The sequence below is a fragment of the Oncorhynchus masou genome, chromosome 1, assembly GCF_036934945.1.
Source record: "Oncorhynchus masou masou isolate Uvic2021 chromosome 1, UVic_Omas_1.1, whole genome shotgun sequence".
NCBI lineage: Eukaryota > Metazoa > Chordata > Actinopteri > Salmoniformes > Salmonidae > Oncorhynchus > Oncorhynchus masou.
This window is the reverse complement of record NC_088212.1, coordinates 18,642,209-18,666,619: the sequence shown is the minus strand read 5'-3', so window position 1 is coordinate 18,666,619 and position 24,411 is coordinate 18,642,209. Positions and strand designations below refer to the sequence as shown.

At 41.5% G+C, this 24,411-nt stretch overlaps 1 protein-coding gene across 2 annotated transcripts in view; it reads right to left on the bottom strand.

Moving 5' to 3' along the window:
- Nucleotides 1–24,411, bottom strand: part of LOC135524064 (serine/threonine-protein kinase Chk2-like) — a 63,850-nt gene that overhangs the window by 2,331 nt on the left and 37,108 nt on the right. Inside the window, exons 1-11 of one of the 2 annotated variants that reach the window (XM_064951341.1) lie at nt 5,685–5,779; nt 4,462–4,755; nt 3,071–3,195; nt 2,831–2,963; nt 2,537–2,627; nt 2,329–2,428; nt 2,191–2,244; nt 1,878–1,942; nt 1,600–1,699; nt 941–1,027; nt 559–722 (exon numbers count right to left, since the gene is read on the bottom strand). In XM_064951341.1, the coding sequence (XP_064807413.1) occupies nt 559–722; nt 941–1,027; nt 1,600–1,699; nt 1,878–1,942; nt 2,191–2,244; nt 2,329–2,428; nt 2,537–2,627; nt 2,831–2,963; nt 3,071–3,195; nt 4,462–4,729 (1,187 nt within the window). In that variant the 5' untranslated portion in view covers nt 4,730–4,755; nt 5,685–5,779. Of the gene's footprint in view, nt 1–558; nt 723–940; nt 1,028–1,599; nt 1,700–1,877; nt 1,943–2,190; nt 2,245–2,328; nt 2,429–2,536; nt 2,628–2,830; nt 2,964–3,070; nt 3,196–4,461; nt 4,756–5,684; nt 5,780–24,411 lie in introns of those variants that run through there. The other variant, XM_064951261.1, reaches the window with a different exon arrangement.

Below are 24,411 nucleotides of genomic sequence, written 5' to 3'. Positions count from 1 at the left end.
GAAATTAATGGTAAATAATGTAGTGCCATTTTGGAGTCACTATTGTAAATAGAATGTTTCTAAACACTACTACATGAATGTGGATACTACCATGATTAGGGATATACCTGAATTCCATAATCATGGTAGCATCCACATTAATGTAGTAATGTTTAGAAACATTTTCTTATTTACAATAAAAGTGACTCAAATGACACACTAAATTACTTACTATTAATTCATATTGGGCACAAAATAATCTGAAACACAACCAAAACAAACAGCAAATGCATCCAACAAGTTTGTAGAGTCACAAGCTAGATGTAATCATTGTGTGCTAGGAGTATTGGACCAAATAATTAACCTTTGACTATTTTAATATACATAAGTGAGTTTGTCCCAATACTTTGGTCCCCTAAAATGGGAGGACTGTGTACATAAAGTGTTGCAATTTCTAAACGGTTCACCCAATATGGATGAAAATACCCTCAAATTAAAGCTGACAGCCCTGTATATCTACTAGTCAGAGCAAGCAGCACTTATGTCTGTGATCCTGGCATCAGGAACATGGATCCCTACCACACAAACAGGACGACCCCTAAACTCCAGGCGTCTACAGCCCTGCTGTAGCCCACAGTGACTGCGTCTGTAAACACCTCTGGTGCCAGGTATGTGGGTGTTCCACAAAGGGTCCTCATCAGGGCAGACTCCTCCAGTATCTTGGACTGATTAAAGTCTGTGATCTGTCACAGAGAGAGAGGCCTGTAACTCTTCATTTCAGTGAGGCTATTCAACCAAGCTTTTAGTTTTTTCCCCCCTTCTCCAGATCTAGTGTGTCTAGAGGTCCACTTCAGAAGGACAATGAATAAGTGGATAACTTTATCTACCCTCACATAGTCTTGATCTACCATGATCATTCACTGTGGAAGAAAGACCCACATTGGGATTTGAGAAACCTTACCTTGATGATGCAAACATCGTCGTGAGACGAAAGCAGCACATTTTCAGGTTTGAGGTCTCTGTGGATGATGCCATTGTTGTGAAGGTACTAGTGGAAGGAATGCGAGATAAACCAGCATAAGGAAGCAGTTGAAGATCTACTCAAGCAACAGTATCTCCAGTATGAAACAAGATGTGTAAAGGTATGGCGTATTTTGACATTTCAACGTCACACCAGAATATATTTAAATAAATCCTACCATGAATTTGCCTGGCTACCCAGACTCATTGCTCCGGCCAATTGCCACACCCACAAGCGTTTGTTTCTTCTCCTCAATGAGTCTGGATTTGAATCCCTCCCCGACCCTTCTAGAACACGAACACATTCAGACCGTCTGACTGGTCCTAGAAATCCAGAGCCAGAACAAGTGGGTAGTGCCGTTTAATATGCGTCATTGGCTTTGATACTCTGGTTAGAGACGATCCAATTGCTTATGACTTTATTTTGTACAACACCCATAGTCACCACAAATGACCTCAATGATGGCAGATTCAGACTGAAGTATGTAGAAATTGATAAAGCAGCGGAAGCATTCAGTGCAAGTCGTCAGGCAAACCATAAATATCACTATTCTCAAAATTCTGAAGAAAAAAAGAAGAGAAATACATCAATCCACCCACCTCTACTGCTTTCAACATCTGGTAAAAATATAGCTTGGCAATCGGCTCCTTGATCTGTTGCTTGCTTTTGACCCGGTCGTAGAGTTCTCCACCCTCCATGCTGAAACACACACATGCTATCAGTTGAAACAGAAAACCAAGGGGAAGGGAAATACTATGCTTGTGACAATTATACTTCTTCGGGGAGCTACAGAAATTATTACACGCAACAAAAATTATAATGGTTTCTCATTAATAAAATAAAAAAAGTGGCTGCTTAAATGAAAAACTAAACTCACAGCTCTAAAACAATGTAGTATGAGTCATCTGTTTGGAAGAAGTCTTTTGTTTTGATCAGACAAGGCTGGAAAAGACATGAGGCAAAAGTTACACAGAAAATTAGCAGGCGAATACTTGAGGACATTTTGATACAAAGTGGTAGAAAAGTGTGATGTCTGTGGCTTTGTCCAGTAGAAAACATGCCTTGAAAATGACTACTTCTATGGCATTTGATTACCCCAGGGAAAGAAAACATTGGACATGATGAGCCATTTCTTTACTAGGCTCCTTGGCAGTTATTACATCATAATAAGTTCTAGATATAATACTTACATGGTCAATCTTTTGAAGAATCTGGATCTCTCGTTCTGCACTTCGCGTGGCAGTCTATAATTGAACAAAGATGAGTGTTATATTGCAGTAGTTAATATTCATAAACTTGAAGAGGAGGAAAATGGTGATAAGACTTACGCCAACAGATGCCGGGAAATCTTTCTTGTTGATAGTCTTCAAGGCCACCTTTTTGCAAGTGGCCCTCTCAAAAGCCAGCTTCACTTCCCCACACACACCACTGGTATAACAAATCATATTAGAATGTTATTCTGTAATTCAAAACAAAACCATGAGTAACAAGATTTAGTAAAATACACAAGTTAAAATTAATAAAATTCTCACTTACACTCCAATCTTTTTGGTGATCATGTATTTCTCGTTTAACTCTTTGGGTAGGTTGGACTGCTCATCCACCATGAGATCAATGAACACAAACACTATTGAAGGGAGAAAAATCAGTTGAATTGATTATTAATGCAAAGACGAAGGCCGACATCACCATTAAGGGAATGATGCAGCATACTTAACGTTTAGAGATACATGGATATAGTGTCATGATGGATAGGGCCTCCTTGCTGCTATTTAAGTATCAGTGACCTAAACAGAAATGTATTGAAATAAACCTCTGAAAAAAAGGTACCTTTGTGGCGTTCTTCAGCAAGGGACAACACTGCATTGTTCGCTAGTGGCAACATTTTTCCTTTTCCAATCATTTTACCGTCAACAAACGTGCCATTGTTACTGTTGTCAAAGACATAGACAATGTTCTTCTCCTGCAAGGTAAAGACCTGACCGTCATTACGGAGCACACTGATTAACAGAACAATGGTCTCCCTTAAATAAAATACATAGATAGTGGTGAAAAGTTGAATCGACCTACTCTGAATATCCTAAAATGTTTATTGCTGTATGCAGCAAATCTGGACGATTTCCTCAGTATGGGGACATCAAAGGAATAGTTGCATTTAGTGTGCCGGCCAAACCAAGTGTCGTCCTCAACACAGTCTGGAGAAAAAAAAAGTTAAACTAACACTATCACTTCAATAGAGGCTAAGAGAAGAGAATACACAGATGCTAGTGGAAAAATACAACAACAAAAAATCTCACTTTCAGCAGGACACATTTTTGCGCAATGTTTAAATGAACGGAAATGCTACTGATCTGAAAGACCACTTGAAGAACATTGTGATTACGGATTATGGAGGAAGACCACTTGAAGAACATTGTGATTACGGATTATGGAGGAAGACCACTTGAAGAACATTGTGATTACGGATTATGGAGGAAGACCACTTGAAGAACATTGTGATTACGGATTATGGAGGAAGACCACTTGAAGAACATTGTGATTACGGATTATGGAGGAAGACCACTTGAAGAACATTGTGACTACGGATTATGGTGGCTCAGAGGATGATGTTGTAGTGTGCTGCTGCAGTAGTTTTATGATTTGAAATGATCACACACTTATTGATCATGGCCGATTTCCCAATAGAACTTCGCCTTAGTTGTTAACAATACATCTTTCCTACAATGGCCGAAAATGTAACATGAGTTTCCCAAAACGCCACACAGAGAAAACAGTTACTTAGTGCGTTGTTTTCTCCGTAGGTGGTAATATCTCCTAGAAAGATATTAACACCTACTGCTGGTAATACTGAAATGGCTTACTCTAATGCTTACCGAATAAAAATGCACAAAACTACGATTTGGGACATCATTGTGCACGTTAGGCTACACATCATGAAATAGATTGAGAAATTACAGACGGTAGCCTACAAGTAGAAAAATAGAACTCAATTGAACATGAAATGCATTTTAATATGATTGAAATGGGCCTATAGCCTACTGTTTATATTTGTATTCTATCTTTAGCAGAGATCTTGTGTATAAAGTGATGCGTGAGGGCAAAAAAAAGCATTAATGACACACTTAGCTGTTCTACAAGTGGTCTTAGGCAGGCATTAGATTACAAGCGCTTTCAAGTGCAACATTAATAATGATGTTTTGGGAAACAGCTCAGAGATTTAATTATGCTCCTACGAAGGTTCTAACAGTGAACTTAGCCTTAAGATGCTTTTGAGAAACCGAGCCCTGGTCACACTCCACCACATGGGCTCAAACAGACCTCAAAAGAATGTTCCAGCACTATTGTGGAAAACGTGATCAGTACAAACTGCAGAAAAACATTTAAAACAACTAAACTGCCCTGCCTAAAGGCATCCTAACCACCCAGGTAACAGGTGCACGTCATGTGGTTGTTGAACTCACTGTGGGCTCTGAAGCCTCTCTGCATAGGCAGCAGGAGGCCCCAGGGCTGTGGCTCATGCTCCTCTGGTATGGAGCCCAGGTCCCTAACGGGGATGGTGTCCACTGAACTGACTGTGCCAGACCCAGAGGATGACTGGCTGGCAGAGCCTGGAGCAGAGGAGGAGCTGGAACCACTCTGGGACTGGGTCGGAGGCTGTGACTGGGTCTGGCTGCAAGCGTCTGGCTGTGACTGGGTCTGGCTGCAAGCGTCTGGCTTCTCTTGGGACATGGTCAATATTTCTCCTCTGTCGTGGTCTATTAAAGTAAATAATAAACACACCACTCAGGTGATCGACACATCTTTCAAATTTCCAAACAATGTGCCCCACATGTACATAGTCCATCAGTAAATAGCCCACCCAATTTACCTACCTCATCCCCATACTGTTTTTATTTATTTACTTTTCTGCTCTTTTGCACACCAGTATCTCTACCTGCACATGACTATTTGATCATTTCACTCCAGTGTTAATCTGCAAAATTGTAATTATTCGCCTACCTCCTCATGCCTTTGCACACAATGTGTATAGGCTCTTTTCTTTTTCTACGGTGTTATTGACTTGTTTATTGTTTACTCCATGTGTAACTCTGTGTTGTTGTCTATTCACACTGCTATGCTTTATCTTGGCCAGGTCGCAGTTGTAAATGAGAACTTGTTCTCAACTAGCCTACCTGGTTAAATAAAGGTGAAATAAATAAATTAAATAAAAAATTTAAATCCGTAAACTTAACAAAGTCCTTATAAGTTGCATGTGAGAATACAATGCCTACATTGGGCGCCGTGCAGTATGAATATGAATGCATGACACTGATATGAACGAATGCTTTTGAATTCTCAATGTGCAGTATCTGGAAAATCCATGATCTTGGCAACTCCATAAGTTAAGTGGAATTCATTCACCATGCCCCATCTCTATACAAATACGTTTCTTATTTATAACGTCTTGCTAACAGTACGTAGTATTATCTGGTAACCTGCCCTCGCTATCCCCACCAAACATGGATAGCTAGCGCAAAACTAAATTAGTTTCACAGGTGTGCCAATTTCCGCAGCTAGCACGTCAACGAAATGAAGTGGTTGTTTGGTAGCCGAAGAAATGTGACGGCTCGTTAGCTATAGTGTGTGCAACTGAACTATATTTTAAACATGATATTGATAAGAATTACCATTTAAATACACTTACCGGGATTTCGAATTAACCGCGGCACGTGTAGATTTGCCGGGGAAATTGGATCTCTAGAGACTCATGGGAAATGTTTCGTTTGTTTTTCATTTTACGTCACCTGAATTTTAGCAAGTGAGAAGTTTAGGATTTTCCACGTGATTCTCAGCAGCGAGCTAACGTTTGCTGCTTGGATATACACATCTGATGTGGACCATGTCATTTTGATCAATTACCATTCTTAGGACAAGTCATTTTTTCTACATTGAGTTATTAGCAAGTAGCTACATTATTTCGGGAGTTAATAATCAAATGTTTTTCGCAACCTAGCTAACGCTAGCTTTCTGTTCTAGCTAGCTACCATTCCATCGCCGATTGACTGGTTAACCATCAACATGGCAAAGCATAAAACATCTGCAAAAGTTCTTATAATTGAAGATGGTAAGTTGTTAATTCAATAGCAAATCCAGTATAGATACTAAGCTAGCTATAGTAGCTAGTTGATCAGTGACTAGATTACATAGGCTACTTAATATTCACATCATTGTACGAGACAACACACATCCCATCTATCTAAGGCAGGGGCACATCTATTCAACGCCATCGAAGAGTGATCAGCGTGTGTTATTAGTGTTTAGGTTTAAAGTCTCTGCTGTTTGGCCTAGGTGGTTGTTTGAAATCATGCTGCTGGCATGGTGTTGGATGGCCAGTAGGGGGCACGCTTCCCCCTGGTAAAAGTACTCTGGCACGGTGCTGTCATTTAGTGAGACATTCTGGACTCACAGGTCATTACAAATCACATGGCACTTGGAGTAGGGGCATTGGCCCACACACATCCACAATTGTCCAACTCTTGTATTTCTCCAATAATGACAACTAGACAGTTTGAAAATTACTATCATCCAAATATGTACCAATATGTCTTATTTCATAGATGAAGTCCGAGAAGATGGTGATGATATGAATCCCTTTTCCTTCAAAGAGTTAATCCGCAGTAAAAACCAAGAGGATTCAGATGAGAAGAAGTACCCAACGTGAAAGGTGCTGATCATTTTAAATGAACCAGTGTTACATTCAATCCCAGAGATGAACTGTTACAAAGCATATGCAAGTAATTTGGTGTTTAGTCATTGGAGGTGTTCATTCATTGGAAAAATGTCACAGCATAATATTCAAAGTCTGAAAAGATGGTCAGACTGTTTAGATTATTACTTTTGATGTCATTTTTATGTGAAGGTGACCTACATTCTTACTGTTGCATTTTGTGTTATAGGAGGCATATGGGAGCACATTCCTGGCAGAGGGGGAATATACTATCCCGGGCCCTAAGAGCTTTGATCAAGACTTCCAGGGTCACTTTTACATAGACCCTGCACCGTTGCCTCAGTCTCTGGACAATGAGACAAAGGAGTGGGCTGGGAGTTACCAGCCATCAGCTGGTAAAAGAGCAGAAAAGTAAATAAATTACTCTCTCCAGAAATAAGTCTCTCACTGTTGCCGCCTGCTACCGACCCCCCTCAGCTCCCAGCTGTGCCCTGGACACCATTTGTGAATTGATCGCCCTCCATCTAGCTTCAGAGTTTGTTCTGTTAGGTGACCTAAACTGGGATATGCTTAACACCCCGGCAGTCCTACAATCTAAGCTAGATGCCCTCAATCTCACACAAATCATCAAGGAACCCACCAGATACAACCCTAAATCTGTAAACGAGGGCACCCTCATAGACGTCATCCTGACCAACTGGCCCTCCAAATACACCTCCGCCGTCTTCAACCAGGATCTCAGCGATCACTGCCTCATTGCCTGTATCCGCTACGGAGCCGCAGTCAAACGCTCCCTAAAACACTTCTGTGAGCAGGCCTTTCTAATCGACCTGGCCCGGGTATCCTGGAAGGATATTGACCTCATCCCGTCAGTTGAGGATGCCTGGTCATTCGTTAAAAGTAACTTCCTCACCATTTTAGATAAGCATGCTCCGTTCAAAAAATGCAGAACTAAGAACAGATATAGCCCTTGGTTCACTCCAGACCTGACTGCCCTCGACCAGCACAAAACATCCTGTGGCGGACTGCAATAGCATCGAATAGTCCCCGCAATATGCAACTGTTCAGGGAAGTCAGGAACCAATACACACAGTCAGTCAGGAAAGCTAAGGCCAGCTTCTTCAGGCAGAAATTTGCATCCTGTAGCTCTAACTCCAAAAGGTTCTGGGATACTGTGAAGTCCATGGAGAACAAGAGCACCTCCTCCCAGCTGCCCACTGCACTGAGGCTAGGTAACACGGTCACCACCGATAAATCCATGATTATCGAAAACTTCAACAAGCATTTCTCAACGGCTGGCCATGCCTTCCGCCTGGCTACTCCAACCTCGGCCAACAGCTCGGCCATCGATAAAAGACAGTACTGTGCAGCCGTCTTCATCGACCTTGCCAAGGCTTTCGACTCTGTCAATCACCATGTTCTTATCGGCAGACTCAGTAGCCTTGCCTGGTTCACCAACTACTTTGCAGACAGAGTGCAGTGTGTCAAATCGGAGGGCATGCTGTCCGGTCATCTGGCAGTCTCTATGGGGGTGCCACAGGGTTCAATTCTCGGGCCGACTCTTTTCTCTGTATATATCAATGATGTTGCTCTTGCTGCAGACGATTCCCTGATCCACCTCTACGCAGACGACACCATTCTATATACTTCCGGCCCGTCCTTGGACACTGTGCTATCTAACCTCCAAACAAGCTTCAATGCCATACAACACTCCTTCCGTGGCCTCCAACTGCTCTTAAACGCTAGTAAAACCAAATGCATGCTTTTCAACCGTTCGCTGCCTGCACCCGCACGCCTGACTAGTATCACCACCCTGGATGGTTCCGACCTTGAATATGTGGACATCTATAAGTACCTAGGTGTCTGGCTAGACTGTAAACTCTCCTTCCAGACTCATATCAAACATCTCCAATCGAAAATCAAATCTAGAGTCGGCTTTCTATTCCGCAACAAAGCCTCCTTCACTCACGCCGCCAAACTTACCCTCGTAAAACTGACTATCCTACCGATCCTCAACTTCGGCGACGTCATCTAGAAAATAGCTTCCAACACTCTACTCAGCAAACTGGATGCAGTTTATCACAGTGCCATCCGTTTTGTCACTAAAGCACCTTATACCACCCACCACTGCGACTTGTATGCTCTAGTCAGCTGGCCCTCGCTACATATTCGTCGCCAGACCCACTGGCTCCAGGTCATCTACAAGTCCATGCTAGGTAAAGCTCCGCCTTATCTCAGTTCACTGGTCACGATGGCAAGACCCACCCGTAGCACGCGCTCGAGCAGGTGTATCTCACTGATCATCCCTAAAGCCAACACCTCATTTGGCCGCCTTTCGTTCCAGTTCTCTGCTGCCTGTGACTGGAACGAATTGCAAAAATCACTGAACATCTTCAACAACAACTTCAAACATATGCTATCTGAGCAGCTAACCGATCGCTGCAGCTGTACATAGTCTATCGGTAAATAACCCACCCAATTTTACCTACCTCATCCCATACTGTTTTTATTTATTTACTTTTCTGCTCTTTTGCACACCAATATCACTACCTGTACATGACCATCTGATCATTTATCACTCCAGTGTTAATCTGCAAAATTGTAATTATTTGCCTACCTCCTCATGCCTTTTGCACACAATGTATATAGACTCTTTTTTTTCTACTGTGTTATTGACTTGTTTATTGTTTACTCCATGTGTAACTCTGTGTTGTCTGTTCACACTGCTATGCTTTATCTTGGCCAGGTCGCAGTTGCAAATGAGAACTTGTTCTCAACTAGCCTACCTGGTTAAATAAAGGTGAAATAAAAACATGTATATAAAACAAATTGAGGAGGCGCATTAATTTAGACTGTGTGGCACTGCAGCAGCAGACAGCAGCACGTACTCAGGTCAATCTTCCCTGTGCACCGAGGAAGAAGAGGATACTTCCTTATCTGTATGGCAGGTGGATGAAGAATTCTCACCAAAGGCCCCCCAGTACATGAGTGCACCAGTGAACTATGAGGGAGATGACAAAACATCCATGGCAGAGCTCTCCTACAAGACCAAGAAGAGTAGTACAGAGAATGGCCATAGGGGTCAACAAAAGGTTATTTTCGTATCTCTTTGCTTACAGATGCACTTCCCTTCAAACTGGGTGTCATAGGGGTATCAATTAGTTAGTCAGCTAAGTTGACAATACTTTCTAAAATAACTTTACATTTTTTTTGGAACATAAGCTTGAAATGGGCATGGTCTAATTGACTCAAACATAATCACAAATGACAGTTTAGGTTTTTTAATTAAGCAGAAAATCAGTTATTTTATCAAATCAACATTTATTTGTGACATGTGCCAAATACAACAGGTGTAGTTACAGTGAAATGCTAACTTACAAGCCCTTAACCAATAATTAAAGAGCAGCAGTAAAATAACAATAATGAAGCTATATACAAGGGGTAGTGGTACAGAGTCAATGTGCAGGGGCACCGGTTAGTCGAGGTAATTGAGGTAATATGTACAGTCGTGACCAAAAGTTGAGATAGACACAAATATTAATTTCCACAAAGTTTGCTGCTTCAGTGTCTTCAGATATTTTTGTCAGATGTTACTATGGAATACTGAAGTATAATTACAAGCATTTCATAAGTGTCAGGCTTTTATTGACAATTAGATTAAGTTGATGCAAAGAATCAATATTTGCAGTGTTGACCCTTCTTTTTCAAGACCTCTGAAATCAGCCCTGGCATGCTGTCAATTAACTTCTGGGCCACATCCTGACTGATGGCGGCCCATTCTTGCATAATCAATGCATGGAGTTTGTCAGAATTTGTGGGGTTTTGTTTGTCCACCCGCCTCTTGAGGATTGACCACAAGTTCTCAATGGGATTAAGATCTGGGGAGTTTCCTGGCCATGGACCCAAAATATCGATGTTTTGTTCCCCAAGACACTTAGATATCACTTTTGCCTTATGGCAAGGTGCTCCATCATGCTGGAAAATGCATTGTTCGTCACCAAACTGTTCCTGGATGGTTGAGAGAAGTTGCTCTCGGAGGATGTGTTGGTACCATTCCTTATTCATGGCTGTGTTCTTAGGCAAAATTGTGAGTGAGCCCACTCACTTGGCTGAGAAGCAACCCCACACATGAATGGTCTCAGGATGCTTTGATGTTGGCATGACACAGGACTGATGGTGCGCTCATCTTGTCTTCTCCGGACAAGCTTTTTTCCAGATGCCCCAAACAATCGGAAAGGGGATTCATCTGAGAAAGTGACTTTACCCCAGTCTTCAGCATCCAATCCCTGTACTTTTTGCAGAATATCAGTCTGTCTCTGATGTTTTTCCTGGAGAGAAGAGGCTTCTTTGCTGCCCTTCTTGACACCAGGCCATCCTCCAATAGTCTTCGCCTCACTGTGCGTGCAGATGTACTCACACCTGCCTGCTGCCATTCCTGAGCAAGCTCTGTACTGGTGGTGCCCCGATCCCACAGCTGAATCGACTTTAGGAGACGGTCCTGGTGCTTGCTGGACTTTCTTGGGTGCCCTGAAGCCTTCTTCAAAACAATTGAACCGCTTTACTTGAAGTTCTTGATGATCTGATAAATGGTTGATTTAGGTGCAATCTTACCCACAGCAATATCCTTGCCTGTGAAGCCGTTTTTGTGCAAAGCAATGATGATGGCACGTGTTTCCTTGCAGGTAACCATGGTTGACAGAGGAAGAACAATGATTCCAAGCACCACCCTCCTTTTGAAGCTTCTAGTCTGTTATTCGAACTCAATCAGCATGACAGAGAAATCTCCAGCCTTGTCCTCTTCAACACTCACACCTGTGTTAACGAGAGAATCACTGACATGATGTCAGCTAGTCCTTTTGTGGCAGGGCTGTAATGCATTGGAAATGTTTTTTGGGGAGTTCAGTTCATTTGCATGGCAAAGATTGACTTTGCAATTCATCTGATCACTCTTCATAACATTCTGGAGTATATGCAAATTGCCATCATACAAACTGAGGCAGCAGACTGAAAATTAATATTTGTGTCATTCTCAAAACTTTTAGCCACGACTGTACATGTAGGTAGAGTTATTAAAGTGGATCTGAGGCTGCTTATCAATGGTTGTTTTAGCAAAGTTCGCTGGCTAACTCACGGATCCTACTTTGTAGTATACCCCCCATGTGATTGGCCACAAGTCCTTTATTTTGTATTTTCTGTTTCTCTTTTAAAGCTGAGGGAGGAAAATACGCAGCTCAGGAATAACATTAAATATCTTGTGAAAAAGTCTGAGAAGGATGATCAAAGGTAGGTGGACAGAAGTGATATGGTCTGCTGAGAACAGACCTTGCTGGAGTGTCAGAGGGATTTAGGGGATGGTGTTAAAGCCCGTATATTATATTATGGCATGGGAGTAATGCTTTGAATATCACTCTTTAGATGTATATTTAAGATGTCAATTGTACACATGTTCATGCTATTTAATGAATGTTTAAACTATGCTCATCATCATGTCTCTGACTGACCCATATAATTCGACACCTCACAGATGAGTTGCACAAGAGAAGAGTGCAGGGGGAGAGGGAGGCTCAGGCTTTAGAGACCATGGTCCACTCCGTAGAGGAGAACCTGCAGTTAATGACCGTATGCACCTGTCTCTCTTTCTCCTACTTCATCAGTTTATCAAGGATTTAAGAATGTTTTGTTCACTGATCATCTAGAAGATGTGAAATACTGTGCATTCGGAAAGTATTCAGACCCCTTGACTTTCCCCACATTTTGTTATGTTACAGCCTTATTCTAAAATTGATTAAATTGTTTTTTTCCTCCTCAATCTACAGACAATACCCTATACTGACAAAGCATTTTTTTCAAATGTATTAAAAATAAAAACTTATCACATTTACATATTTTTTTATTTATTTTACTAGGCAAGTCAGTTAAGAACAAATTCTTATTTTCAATGACGGCATAGGAACAGTGGGTTAACTAACGACAGATTTGTACCTTGTCAGCTCGGGGATTCGAACTTGCAACCTTTTGGTTACTAGTCCAACACTCTAACCACTAGGCTACCCTGCCGCCCCAAAAGTATTCAGACCCTTTACTCAGTACTTTGTTGAAGCACCGTTGGCAACGATTACAGCCTCGAGTCTTCTTGGGTATGACGCTACAAGCTTGACACCTGTATTTGGGGAGTTTCTCCCATTCTTCTCTGCAGATCCTCTCAAGCTCTGTCAGATTGGATGGGGAGCGTCGATGCATTGCTATTATCAGGTCTCTCCAGAGATGTTCGACCGGGTTCAAATCCGGGCTCTGGCTGGGCCACTCCAAGACATTCAGAGACTTGTCCTGAAGCCACTCCTGCATTGTCTTGTCCTTGTGTTTAGGGTTGTTGTCCTGTGGCAAGGTTAACCTTCACCCCAGTCTGAGATCCTGAGTGCTCTGGAGCATGTTTTCATCAAAGATCTCTCTGTACTTTGTTCAGTTCATCTTTCACTTGATCCTGATTAGTCTCCCAGTCTCTGCTGCTGAAAAACATCCCCACAGCATGATGCTGCCACCACCATGCTTCACCGTAGGGATGGTGCCAGATTTCCCCCAGGCGTGATTTTTTGTTTTTTTTTACCTTTATTTTACTAGGCAAGTCAGTTAAGAACAAATTCTTATTTTCAATGACGGCCTAGGAACAGTGGGTTAACTGCCTGTTCAAGGGCAGAACGACAGATTTGTACCTTGTCAGCTCGGGGATTCGTACTTGCAACCTTTCGGTTACTAGTCAAACGCTCTAACCACTAGGCTACCCTGCCGCCCCGTGATGCTTGGCATTCAGGCCAAATAATTCAATATTGGTTTCTTTAGACCAGATAATCTTGTTTCTCATAGTCTGAGAGTCTTTAGGTGCCTTTTGGCAAACTCCAAGCGGGCTGTCATGTGCCTTTTACTGAGTGACTTCCGTCTGATTGGTAGAGATGGTTTCCCTAGAAGGTTCTCCCATCTCCACACAGGAACTGGGCTGGCTGCCATGTGTTTTTTATTAAGGAGTGGCTTCTGTCTGGCCACTACCATAAAGGCCTGATTGGTGGAGTGCTGCAGAGATGGTTGTCTTTCTGGAACGTTCTCCCATCTCCACAGAGGAACTCTGGTGCTCGGACAGAGTGACCATTGGGTTCTTGGTCACCTCCCTGACCAAGGCCCTTTTCCCCCGATTGTTCAGTTTGGCCAAGTGGCCAGCTCTGGGAATAATCTTGGTGGTTCTAAACTTCTTCCATTAAAGAATGATGGACACTGTGTTCTTGGATCTTCAATGCTGCAGACATTATTTGGTACTCTTCCCCAGATCTGTACCTAGACACAATTCTGTCTCAGAGCTCTACGGTCAATTCCTTCAATCTCATAGTTTGTATTTTTGCTCTGACATGCACTGTCAACTGTGGTACCTTCTATGGACCGGTGTGTGCCTTTCCAAATCATGTCCAATCAATTTAATTTGATAGCAAAAGGGTCTCATAGCAAAGGTTCTGAATACTTATGTACAGTTGAAGTCGGAAGTTTACATACACCTTAGCCAAATACGTTTAAACTCAGTTTTTCACAATTCCTGACATTTAATCCTCGTAAAGATTCCATGTCTTAGGTCAGTTAGGATCACCACTTATTTTAAGAATGTGAAATGTCAGAATAATAGTAGAGAATGATTTATTGCAGCTTTTTTCTATTATCACATTCCCAGTGGGTCAGAAGTTCACGTACACTCAATTAGTATTTGGTAGCATTGCCTTTAAATTGTTTAACTTGGGTCAAACATTTCAGGTAGCTTTCCACACGCATCCCACAATAAGTTGGGTGCATTTTGGCCCATTCCTCCTGACAGAACTGGTGTAAATGAGTCAGGTTTGTAGGCCTTGCTCGCACACGCTTTTTCAGTTCTGCCCACACTTTTTCTATGGGACTGAGGTCAGGGCTTTGTGATGGCCACTCCAATACCTTGACTTTGTTGTCCTTAAGCCATTTTGCCACAACTTTGGAAGTACAGTGCCTTGCGAAAGTATTCGGCCCCCTTGAACTTTGCGACATTTTGCCACATTTCAGGCTTCAAACATAAATATATAAAACTGTATTTTTTGTGAAGAATCAACAAAAAGTGGGACACAATCATGAAGTGGAACGACATTTATTGGATATTTCAAACTTTTTTAACAAATCAAAAACTGAAAAATTGGGTGTGCAAAATTATTCAGCCCCTTTACTTTCAGTGCAGCAAACTCTCTCCAGAAGTTCAGTGAGGATCTCTGAATGATCCAATGTTGACCTAAATGACTAATGATGATAAATACAATCCACCTGTGAGTAATCAAGTCTCCGTATAAATGCACCTGCACTGTGATAGTCTCAGAGGTCCGTTAAAAGCGCAGAGAGCATCATGAAGAACAAGGAACACACCAGGCAGGTCCGAGATACTGTTGTGAAGAAGTTTAAAGCCGGATTTGGATACAAAAAGATTTCCCAAGCTTTAAACATCCCAAGGAGCACTGTGCAAGCGATAATATTGAAATGGAAGGAGTATCAGACCACTGCAAATCTACCAAGACCTGGCCATCCCTCTAAACTTTCAGCTCATACAAGGAGAAGACTGATCAGAGATGCAGCCAAGAGGCCCATGATCACTCTGGATGAACTGCAGAGATCTACAGCTGAGGTGGGAGACTCTGTCCATAGGACAACAATCAGTCGTATATTGCACAAATCTGGCCTTTATGGAAGAGTGGCAAGAAGAAAGCCATTTCTTAAAGATATCCATAAAAAGTGTTGTTTAAAGTTTGCCACAAGCCACCTGGGAGACACACCAAACATGTGGAAGAAGGTGCTCTGGTCAGGTGAAACCAAAATTGAACTTTTTGGCAACAATGCAAAACGTTATGTTTGGCATAAAAGCAACACAGCTCATCACCCTGAATACACCATCCCCACTGTCAAACATGGTGGTGGCAGCATCATGGTTTGGGCCTGCTTTTCGTCAGCAGGGACAGGGAAGATGGTTAAAATTGATGGTAAGATGGTTGGAGCCAAATACAGGACCATTCTGGAAGAAAACCTGATGGAGTCTGCAAAAGACCTGAGACTGGGACGGAGATTTGTCTTCCAACAAGACAATGATCCAAAACATAAAGCAAAATCTACAATGGAATGGTTCAAAAATAAACATGTGTTAGAATGGCCAAGTCAAAGTCCAGACCTGAATCCAATCGAGAATCTGTGGAAAGAACTGAAAACTGCTGTTCACAAATGCTCTCCATCCAATCAGTCTCTCGATGTGCAAAACTGATAGACATACCCCAAGCGACTTACAGCTGTAATCGCAGCAAAAGGTGGCGCTACAAAGTATTAACTTAAGGGGGCTGAATAATTTTGCACGCCCAATTTTTCAGTTTTTGATTTGTTAAAAAAGTTTGAAATATCCAATAAATGTCGTTCCACTTCATGATTGTGTCCCACTTGTTGTTGATTCTTCACAAAAAAATACAGTTTTATATCTTTATGTTTGAAGCCTGAAATGTGGCAAAAGGTCGCAAAGTTCAAGGGGGCCGAATACTTTCGCAAGGCACTGTATGCTTGGGGTCATTGTCCATTTGGAAGACACATTTGCGACCAAGCTTTAACTTCATGACGGATGTCTTGAGATGTTGCTTCAATATCTCCACATAATTTTCCGACCTCATGATGCCATCTATTTTGTGAAGTGCACCAGTCCCTCCTGCAGCAAAGCACCCCCACAACATGATGCTGTCACCCCCGTGCTTCACGGTTGGGATGGAGTTCTTCGGTTGCAAGCCTCCCCCTTTTTCCTCCAAACATAACGATGGTCATTATGGTCAAACAGTTCTATTTTTGGTTTCATCAGACCAGAGGACATTTCTCCAAAAAGTATGATTTTTGTCCCCATGTGCAGTTGCAAACCGTAGTCTGGCTTTTTTATGGCGGTTTTGGAGCAGTGGCTTCTTCCTTACTGAGCGGCCTTTCAGGTTATGTCGATACTCGTTTTACTGTGGATGTAAATACTTTTGTACCTGTTTCCTCCAACATCTTCACAAGGTCCTTTGCTGTTGTTCTGGGATTGATTTGCAATTTTCTCACCAAAGTACGTTCATCTCTTGGAGACAGAATGTGTCCTTCCTGAGTGGTTTGACGGCTACGGGGTCCCATGGTGTTTATACTTGTGTACTATTGTTTGTACAGAAGAACGTGGTACCTTCAGGCGTTTGGAAATTGCTCCAAAGGATGAACCAGACTTGTGGACGTCTACAATATTTTTTCTGAGGTCTTGGCTGATTTCTTTTGATTTTCCCATGGTGTCAAGCAAAGAGGCACTGAGTTTGAAGGTAGGCCTTGAAATACATCCACAGGTACACCTCCAATTGACTCAAATGATGTCAATTAGCATTTCAGAAGCTTCTAAAGCCATGTCATTTTCTGGAATTTCCCAAGCTGTTTAAAGGCACAGTCAACTTAGTGTATGTAAACTTCTGACCCACTGCAGTTGTGATACAGTGAATTATAAGTGAAATAACCTGTCTGTAAACAATTGTTGGAAAAATTACTTGTCATGCACAAAGTAGATGTCCTCACTGATTTGCAAAAACTATAGTTTGTTAACAAGAAATCTGTGGATTGGTTGAAAAACGAGTGTTAATGATTCCAACCTAAGTGTATGTAAACTTCTGACAACTGTAAATAAGGTTTGTTTTTGATTTAATAAATATGCTAAAAATTCTAAAAACCTGTTTCACTTTGTCATTATGGGGTATTGTGTGTGTGTGTAGATCGATGAAATACATGAATTTAATCAATTTTAGAATAAGGCTATAACAACATGTGGAAAAAGTCAAGTGGTCTGAATACTTTCTAAATGCAATGAATAGCTCACTAAGATTACAAGGAAATGTCATAATTAGTTACTAAACAGAAGTGTGTTGATATGAAGTCTTATTCATTACTTGGACCTTTTCTTCTTGACAGAAACGAGCAGTGAAGGCTGAAAACATTGTATCAAAACTCAAACAGGAGCTTCATCAATTACAGGTTTGACTCTTACTGGTGTTACTGCATGATTAGCTCCATTGACATATGTTTGCACAGTGTTTCCCCTATATTAATTTAGCAGAGGTGGCCAACACAGCAAAAAAAAAATGGTATTTAAAAAAATATATATACTGTTTAAACTACCGTTCAAAAGTTTGGGGTCACTTAGAAATGTCCTTTCTAAGTGCAGCTCAATAGGGTTGAGATCAGGTGACTATGCTGGCCACTCCATTATAGACAGAACACCAGCTGAATGCTTCTTCCCTAAATATTTGTTGCATAGTTTGGAGCTGTGCTTTGGGTCATTGTCCTGTTGTAGTTGGAAATTGGCTCCAATTAAGCGCCGTCCACGGGGTATTGCAAAATGGAGGGATCTCCCACTTTACCACCACAAAAGCACCCCCAGACGGTCAACATTGCCTCCACCATGCTTGACAGAAGGCGTCAAGCACTCCTCCTGCATCTTTTCCTTTTTTTCCTCATCTCTCAAATGTTTTTTGTGATCCGAACACCTGAAACTTTGTCTATCCATAACACTTTGTTTCCAGTCTTCCTCTGTCCAGTGTCTGTGTTCTTTTGCCCATCTTAATCTTTTCTTTTTGTTGGCCAGTCTGAGATATGGCATTTTCTTTGCAACTCTGCGTAGAAGGCCAGCATCTCAGAGTCACCTCTTCACTGTTGACATTGAAACTGGTGTTTTGCGGGTACTATTTAAAGAAGCTGCCAGTTAAGGACTTTTGAGGCGTCTGTTTCTCAAACTAGACACTCTAATATACTTGTCCTCTTGCTCAGGTGTGCACCGGGGCTCCCACTCCTCTTTCTATACTGGTTAGAGCCAGTTTGCGCTGTTCTGTGAAGGGAGTAGTACACAGTATTGTATGAGATCTTCAGTTTCTTGGCAATTTCTCACATGGAATAGCCTTCATTTGTCAGAACAAGAATAGACTGATGAGTTTCAGAAGAAATTCTTTGTTTCTGGCCATTTTGACCCTGTAATCGAACCCACAAATGCTGATGCTCCAGATACTCAACTAGTCTAAAGAAGGCCATTCTTTAATCAGAACAACAGTTTTCAGTTGTGCTAACATAATTACAAAAGGGTTTTCTAATGATCAATTATCCTTTTAAAATGATCAATTTGGATGAGCTAACACAACGTCCCATTGGAACACAGGAGTGATGGTTTGAGTGTGTCAAGAACTGCAATGCTGCTGGGTTTTTCACACTAACAATTTGCCCTGTGTTTCAAGAATGGTACACTACCCAAAGGACATTCAGCCAACTTGATACAACTGTGGGAAGCATTGAAGTCAATGTGGGCCAGCATCCTTGTAGAGCCCACTCCCCACAATTTAAAGCTGTTCGGAGGGCAAAAGGGGGTGCAACTCCATATTAGGAAAATGTTCTTAATGCTTTGTCCACTCAGTGTATGTATGGATACAGTGTATGTGTGTATTATTATTATTATTTTTGCCCGAGACACACTTTCAAATGGATAGTTTTTGGCTCAATGACTGGAATTGTATCTATGGAAACAGCTAGCATGACATTGTGCTAATGCTAGTAGTGCAACCCTTGCCACCACTGCTGAAAAAAAATCCTAGAGGAAACACTGTTGCATGATGTGATACTCTTTATATTGCAGGGCCAAGTAGAGGGGTGCTGGTATGAGAATGAGAGACTTCGAGCTAGAGAGACAGCTGCCTTAAATACAATGAAACATAACGCGCAAGTGGCCTCAGAGTACCTTAACAAAGCAACACTCAATGCTGAGACTTCCATCAAGTAAGGTTTCTCTTCCATAGTGTCATCTACATACAGATGTGAATACACAGTTCCTCATATTGATTGTGTGGGTATTTGGTAAAATGCAACGTGCAAGTTCAGTTCATAGTGTTTTCTAACCATAATTAAACATTGTGGTATTTGCTCCAAGTTCTATGACCAGGCTTTCGGTTTGATTCTGTCCACAGGAAATTACTTACAGGAGCAGAAACTCTTTGTCTGGTATCTCAACTGCTGCAGTCCATTGACAACATATCTGAGATTCACAATGAAGGCTGATAGAGTTTAAGGAGGCTATAGAATTTAGATCTAGGACCATCCATCAAGAAACTGGAAAACAATTATGGCGTGTCATTGTCACTCAACATTCCCAGATAATCTAAAGGTGTAGTGTGTGCACTGATTTATGTCAAAATAAGAGATATTGCTTTTTTTTAACTTGTACTTCATAAAATGTTTAGTTTTGAACCACTTTAACAGACCATTTGAAAACAATATGCTAACAGCTGTATTTAAAGCTGAGGCAAATATGACTGACTCAAAGTTGTTTGTGTATTATTTTGTGAGCATTGTTTACACATTTTACACTGCATATGTTCCACAATCTTTGCTTGAACGTAGTCCTACTATTCGTGGTAGGAATTATCAGGAGACTTCCTGAAGCTACTTGTCAGTTAATTGCTTGCTAAGTTTTCCAACTGCTGATACCACTACATTTTTTAACCAGAAATGGTATTGTATCCACTTTTGCTAAGACTGTCAGTCTGGTTAGTAATGAGTGTCTTTGATAGTTGTTAATTGTATTGGTATTACAGTATTAAATAATACGTAAATACATTATTATACTCGGTCAAGTGGACATTTGGCATTAATTTCATTGGTATTCATGAATGTCATGTATACTGTAAGGTAGCATTTTTGGGGGTTCTGATTGGATAATAGTTATGATGATCCCACCAGCCACCACCGTGTACATAATCTCAACCCATAACCCCACTCCCTCTAGTCTAATGTGTATGTGTAGTTTAATGTGTGTATTGTGCTAAACGGGACTAATCTTGAAAATAGACTTTGGTTTTAGTATTGACTCCCTGTCTAAATATATATATGTTTTTAAATGCTCTGGGTTTAGAAACGGTTAGCGCTATCCATAACCTTAAACCCTTTGCCTTAATCGTTATCATTAACAATTTTAGAGTTCATCCCAGGGGTTCCGGATAGCGAGTAACGTTGAAAAACTGGAGCTGCATGTAAAACCTGTGACGTTTACTGTGTCGTTTGGGTTGCATGGTGGGTATTTCATGAATTTGAAGATTACAACGCTACATTTGATTGTTTTAATCAAGGAAATGAGTTGGAACATTCGATAATCTAAATTGTTTATGAATGCCACGATATTAAAAATAACCAATTTTGATTTCTTCAAAATTGCATGCTGGGAAAAATGTTAATGTTTCAGCTGTGTTGTTTGCGGCGCGTCGAGATGTTAAACGAATAAGCATGCCAAACAATTTCATTGGGATTTAGCTAGCGAGCCAGTTACTTGTTTTAATATTGACATCATATTTTGTAAATCATAACAAGACATCTGTTAACCTGTCTGCATTTGACACTTGGTAAGTCGAGCTAAATTAGACCTGACTTTTTGACTGATGCTGAGATTGACGATGTTGCTTTTGCATTAGGGTTATTTCAGGTGTTGTTTGTTAGTTACTGAATTAGCTGCAAATGTTAAATTGGCGTTGCTGCTCGCGCATGGGTCCAACACGCCCCACCAGCTCGAGTTTCCACTAGTCTGCCAGCTACCTACCACAGCCACAAAGTCAAAATTGGCTATATTGTAAAAATGAACTTTTTCTTAATTTAAGGGTGGACATAAGATTAGCAGTGTGACTCAAATTAGGTTTAAAACCAAATGTTAAGAAAAATTGTAGAAATGGGCGGGGATTATGACTGTGCCTGTGGTAACTATTCACAAATCAAACTTTTTGTCACATGCGCCGAATACAAGTGTAGACCTTACGGTGAAATGCTTACTTACCAGCCCTTAACTCTTCTTGAACTGCACTGTTGGTTAAGAAAATATTTACCAAATTAACTAAAGTAACAATAGAGGCTATATACAGGGGGTACCAAGTCAGTGTGTGTAATTTGTACACTTAAGGTAGGGGTGAAGTGACTGCGTAGATAAACCGCGAGTACCAGCAGCGTACAAAATGGGCAAAAGTTTTGGTCCTAGACTTAGCGCTCCGGTACGGCTTGCGGTGCTGTAGCAGAGAAAACAGTCTATTACGTGGGTGACTGGAGTCTCTGACGATTTAATGGGCTTTTCTCTGACACCGCTCGCTTTTATCGGTCCTGGATGACAGGAAGCTTGGCCCCAGTGATGTACTGGGCTGTACCACTACCCTCTTTAGCGCCTTACAGGCTGGCTACACCGCTCGCGTTGCACTGCTCGATTGCGCCAATGAGCGTCTGCGTTGCCAACAAGGGCTAAAATAGAACTCCTTTCTATTTCTGATGCAGATCTCGCTGAAAGTCCTGCCTTTCCAATCTCCTCATTGGTTATACCCACGTGGGTAATTGAAAGATTAAATGTTTTGCCTGTTGTCATGGTAAAGTGTAGATGCCAATCACCATATAATTTCAAAGATGAAACAGCAAGCTAGCTAAATAGGACAAATTAGCTAGCAAATGCAAGCTAACTAGCTAAATTGCCAAACATGTTTAATGCTTTTCGATATGTCCCCAAATTAATGTCACAGGTTGAGTTTGTTTTGATATTTTAAACTGCGTGTCGGGATCGCGTTTGGTGTAGGGGAACAAAATAAACGTATGCACGATGGCGCATGCGCACCAATTTATTTGTCATCAAACTCGATCATGACACGCTGGTTAAAATATCAAAACAAACTCTGAACCAATTACAGTAATTTGGGGACAGGTTGAAAATCATTAAACATTAATAGCAATTTAGCTAGCTAGCTTGCACTTGCTAGCTAATTGATCCTATTTAGCTAGCTTGCTGTTGCTAGCTAATTTGTCCTGAGATATAAACATTGAGTTATTTTACCTGAAATGCACAAGATCCTCTACTCTGACATATAATCCACACATAAAACAGTCAACTGAATCATTTCTAGTCATCTCTCCTTCTAGGCTTTTTCTTCTCTTGACTTTATATTGCGATTGGCACCTTTCATGAATGTATTTGTCATGGTTAGCAGGTGTTAATGCAAGTGTAGGGAAATGCTTGCGCTTCTAGTTCCGACCATGCAGTAATATCTAACAAGTAATATAACCTAACAATTTCACAATAACTACCTTACACACACAAGTGTAATGGAATGAATACGAATATGTACATAAAAATATATAAATGAGTGATGGCCGAACGGCATAGGCAAGATGCAGTAGATGGTATGGAGTACAGTATATACATATGAGATGAGTAATGTAGGGTATGAAAACATATGAAGTGGCTAGTGATACATTTATAGTGGGGCAAAAAAGTATTTAGTCAGCCACCAATTGTGCAAGTTCTCCCACTTAAAAAGATGAGGCCTGTAATTTTCATCATAGGTACACTTCAACTATGATGGACAAAATGAGGAAAGAAATCCAGAAAATCACATTGTAGGATTTTCAATGAATTTATTTGCAAATTATGGTGGAAAATAAGTACTTGGTCAATGACAAAGTATTGAGATAACCTTTTGTTATTGCCAACAAAGGGTATATAACAGAGGTCAAATGCTTTCTGTAAGTCTTCAGAAGGTTTTCACACACTGTTGCTGGTATTTTGGCCCATTCCTCCATGCAGATCTCCTCTAGAGCAGTGATGTTTTGGGGCTGTTGCTGGGCAACACGGACTTTCAACTCCCTCCAAAGATTTTCTATGGGGTTGAGATCTGGAGACTGGCTTGGCCACTCCAGGACCTTGAAATGCTTCTTACGAAGCCACTCCTTCGTTGCCCGGGTGGTGTGTTTGGGATCATTGTCATGCTGAAAGACCCAGCCACGTTTCATCTTCAATGCCCTTGCTGATGGTAGGCTTTGTTACTTTGGTCCCAGCTCTCTGCAGGTCATTCACTAGGTCCCCCTGTGTGGTTCTGGGATTTTTCCTCACCGTTCTTGTGATAATTTTGACCCCACGGGGTGAGATCTTGCGTGGAGCCCCAGATCGAGGGAGATTATCAGTGGTCTTGTATGTCTTCCATTTCCTAATAATTGCTCCCACAGTTGATTTCTTCAAACCAAGCTGCTTACCTATTTGCAGATTGTCTTCCTAGCCTGGTGCAGGTCTACAATTTGCAAATAAATTCATAAAAAATCCTCTTAATGTGATTTTCTGGATTTTTTTTCCTCATTTTGTCTGCCATAGTTGAAGTGTACCTATGATGAAAATTACAGGCTACTCCAGGACCTTGAGATGCTTCTTGCAGAGCCACTCCTTAGTTGCCCTGGCTGTGTGTTTCGGGTTGTTGTCATGCTGGAAGACCCAGCCACGACCCATCTTCAATGCTCTTACTGAGGGAAGGAGGTTGTTGGCCAAGACCTCGCAATACATGGCCCCATCCATCCTCCCCTCAATACGGTGCAGTCGTCCTGTCCCCTTTGCAGAAAAGCATCCCCAAAGAATGATGTTTCCACCTCCATGCTTCACGGTTGGGATGGTGTTCTTGGGGTTGTACTAATCCTTCTTCTTCCTCCAAACACGGCGAGTGGAGTTTAGACCAAAAAGCTCTATTTTTGTCTCATCAGACCACATGACCTTCTCCCATTCCTCCTCTGGATCATCCAGATGGTCATTGGCAAACTTCAGATGGGCCTGGACATGCGTTGGCTTGGGCAGGGGGACCTT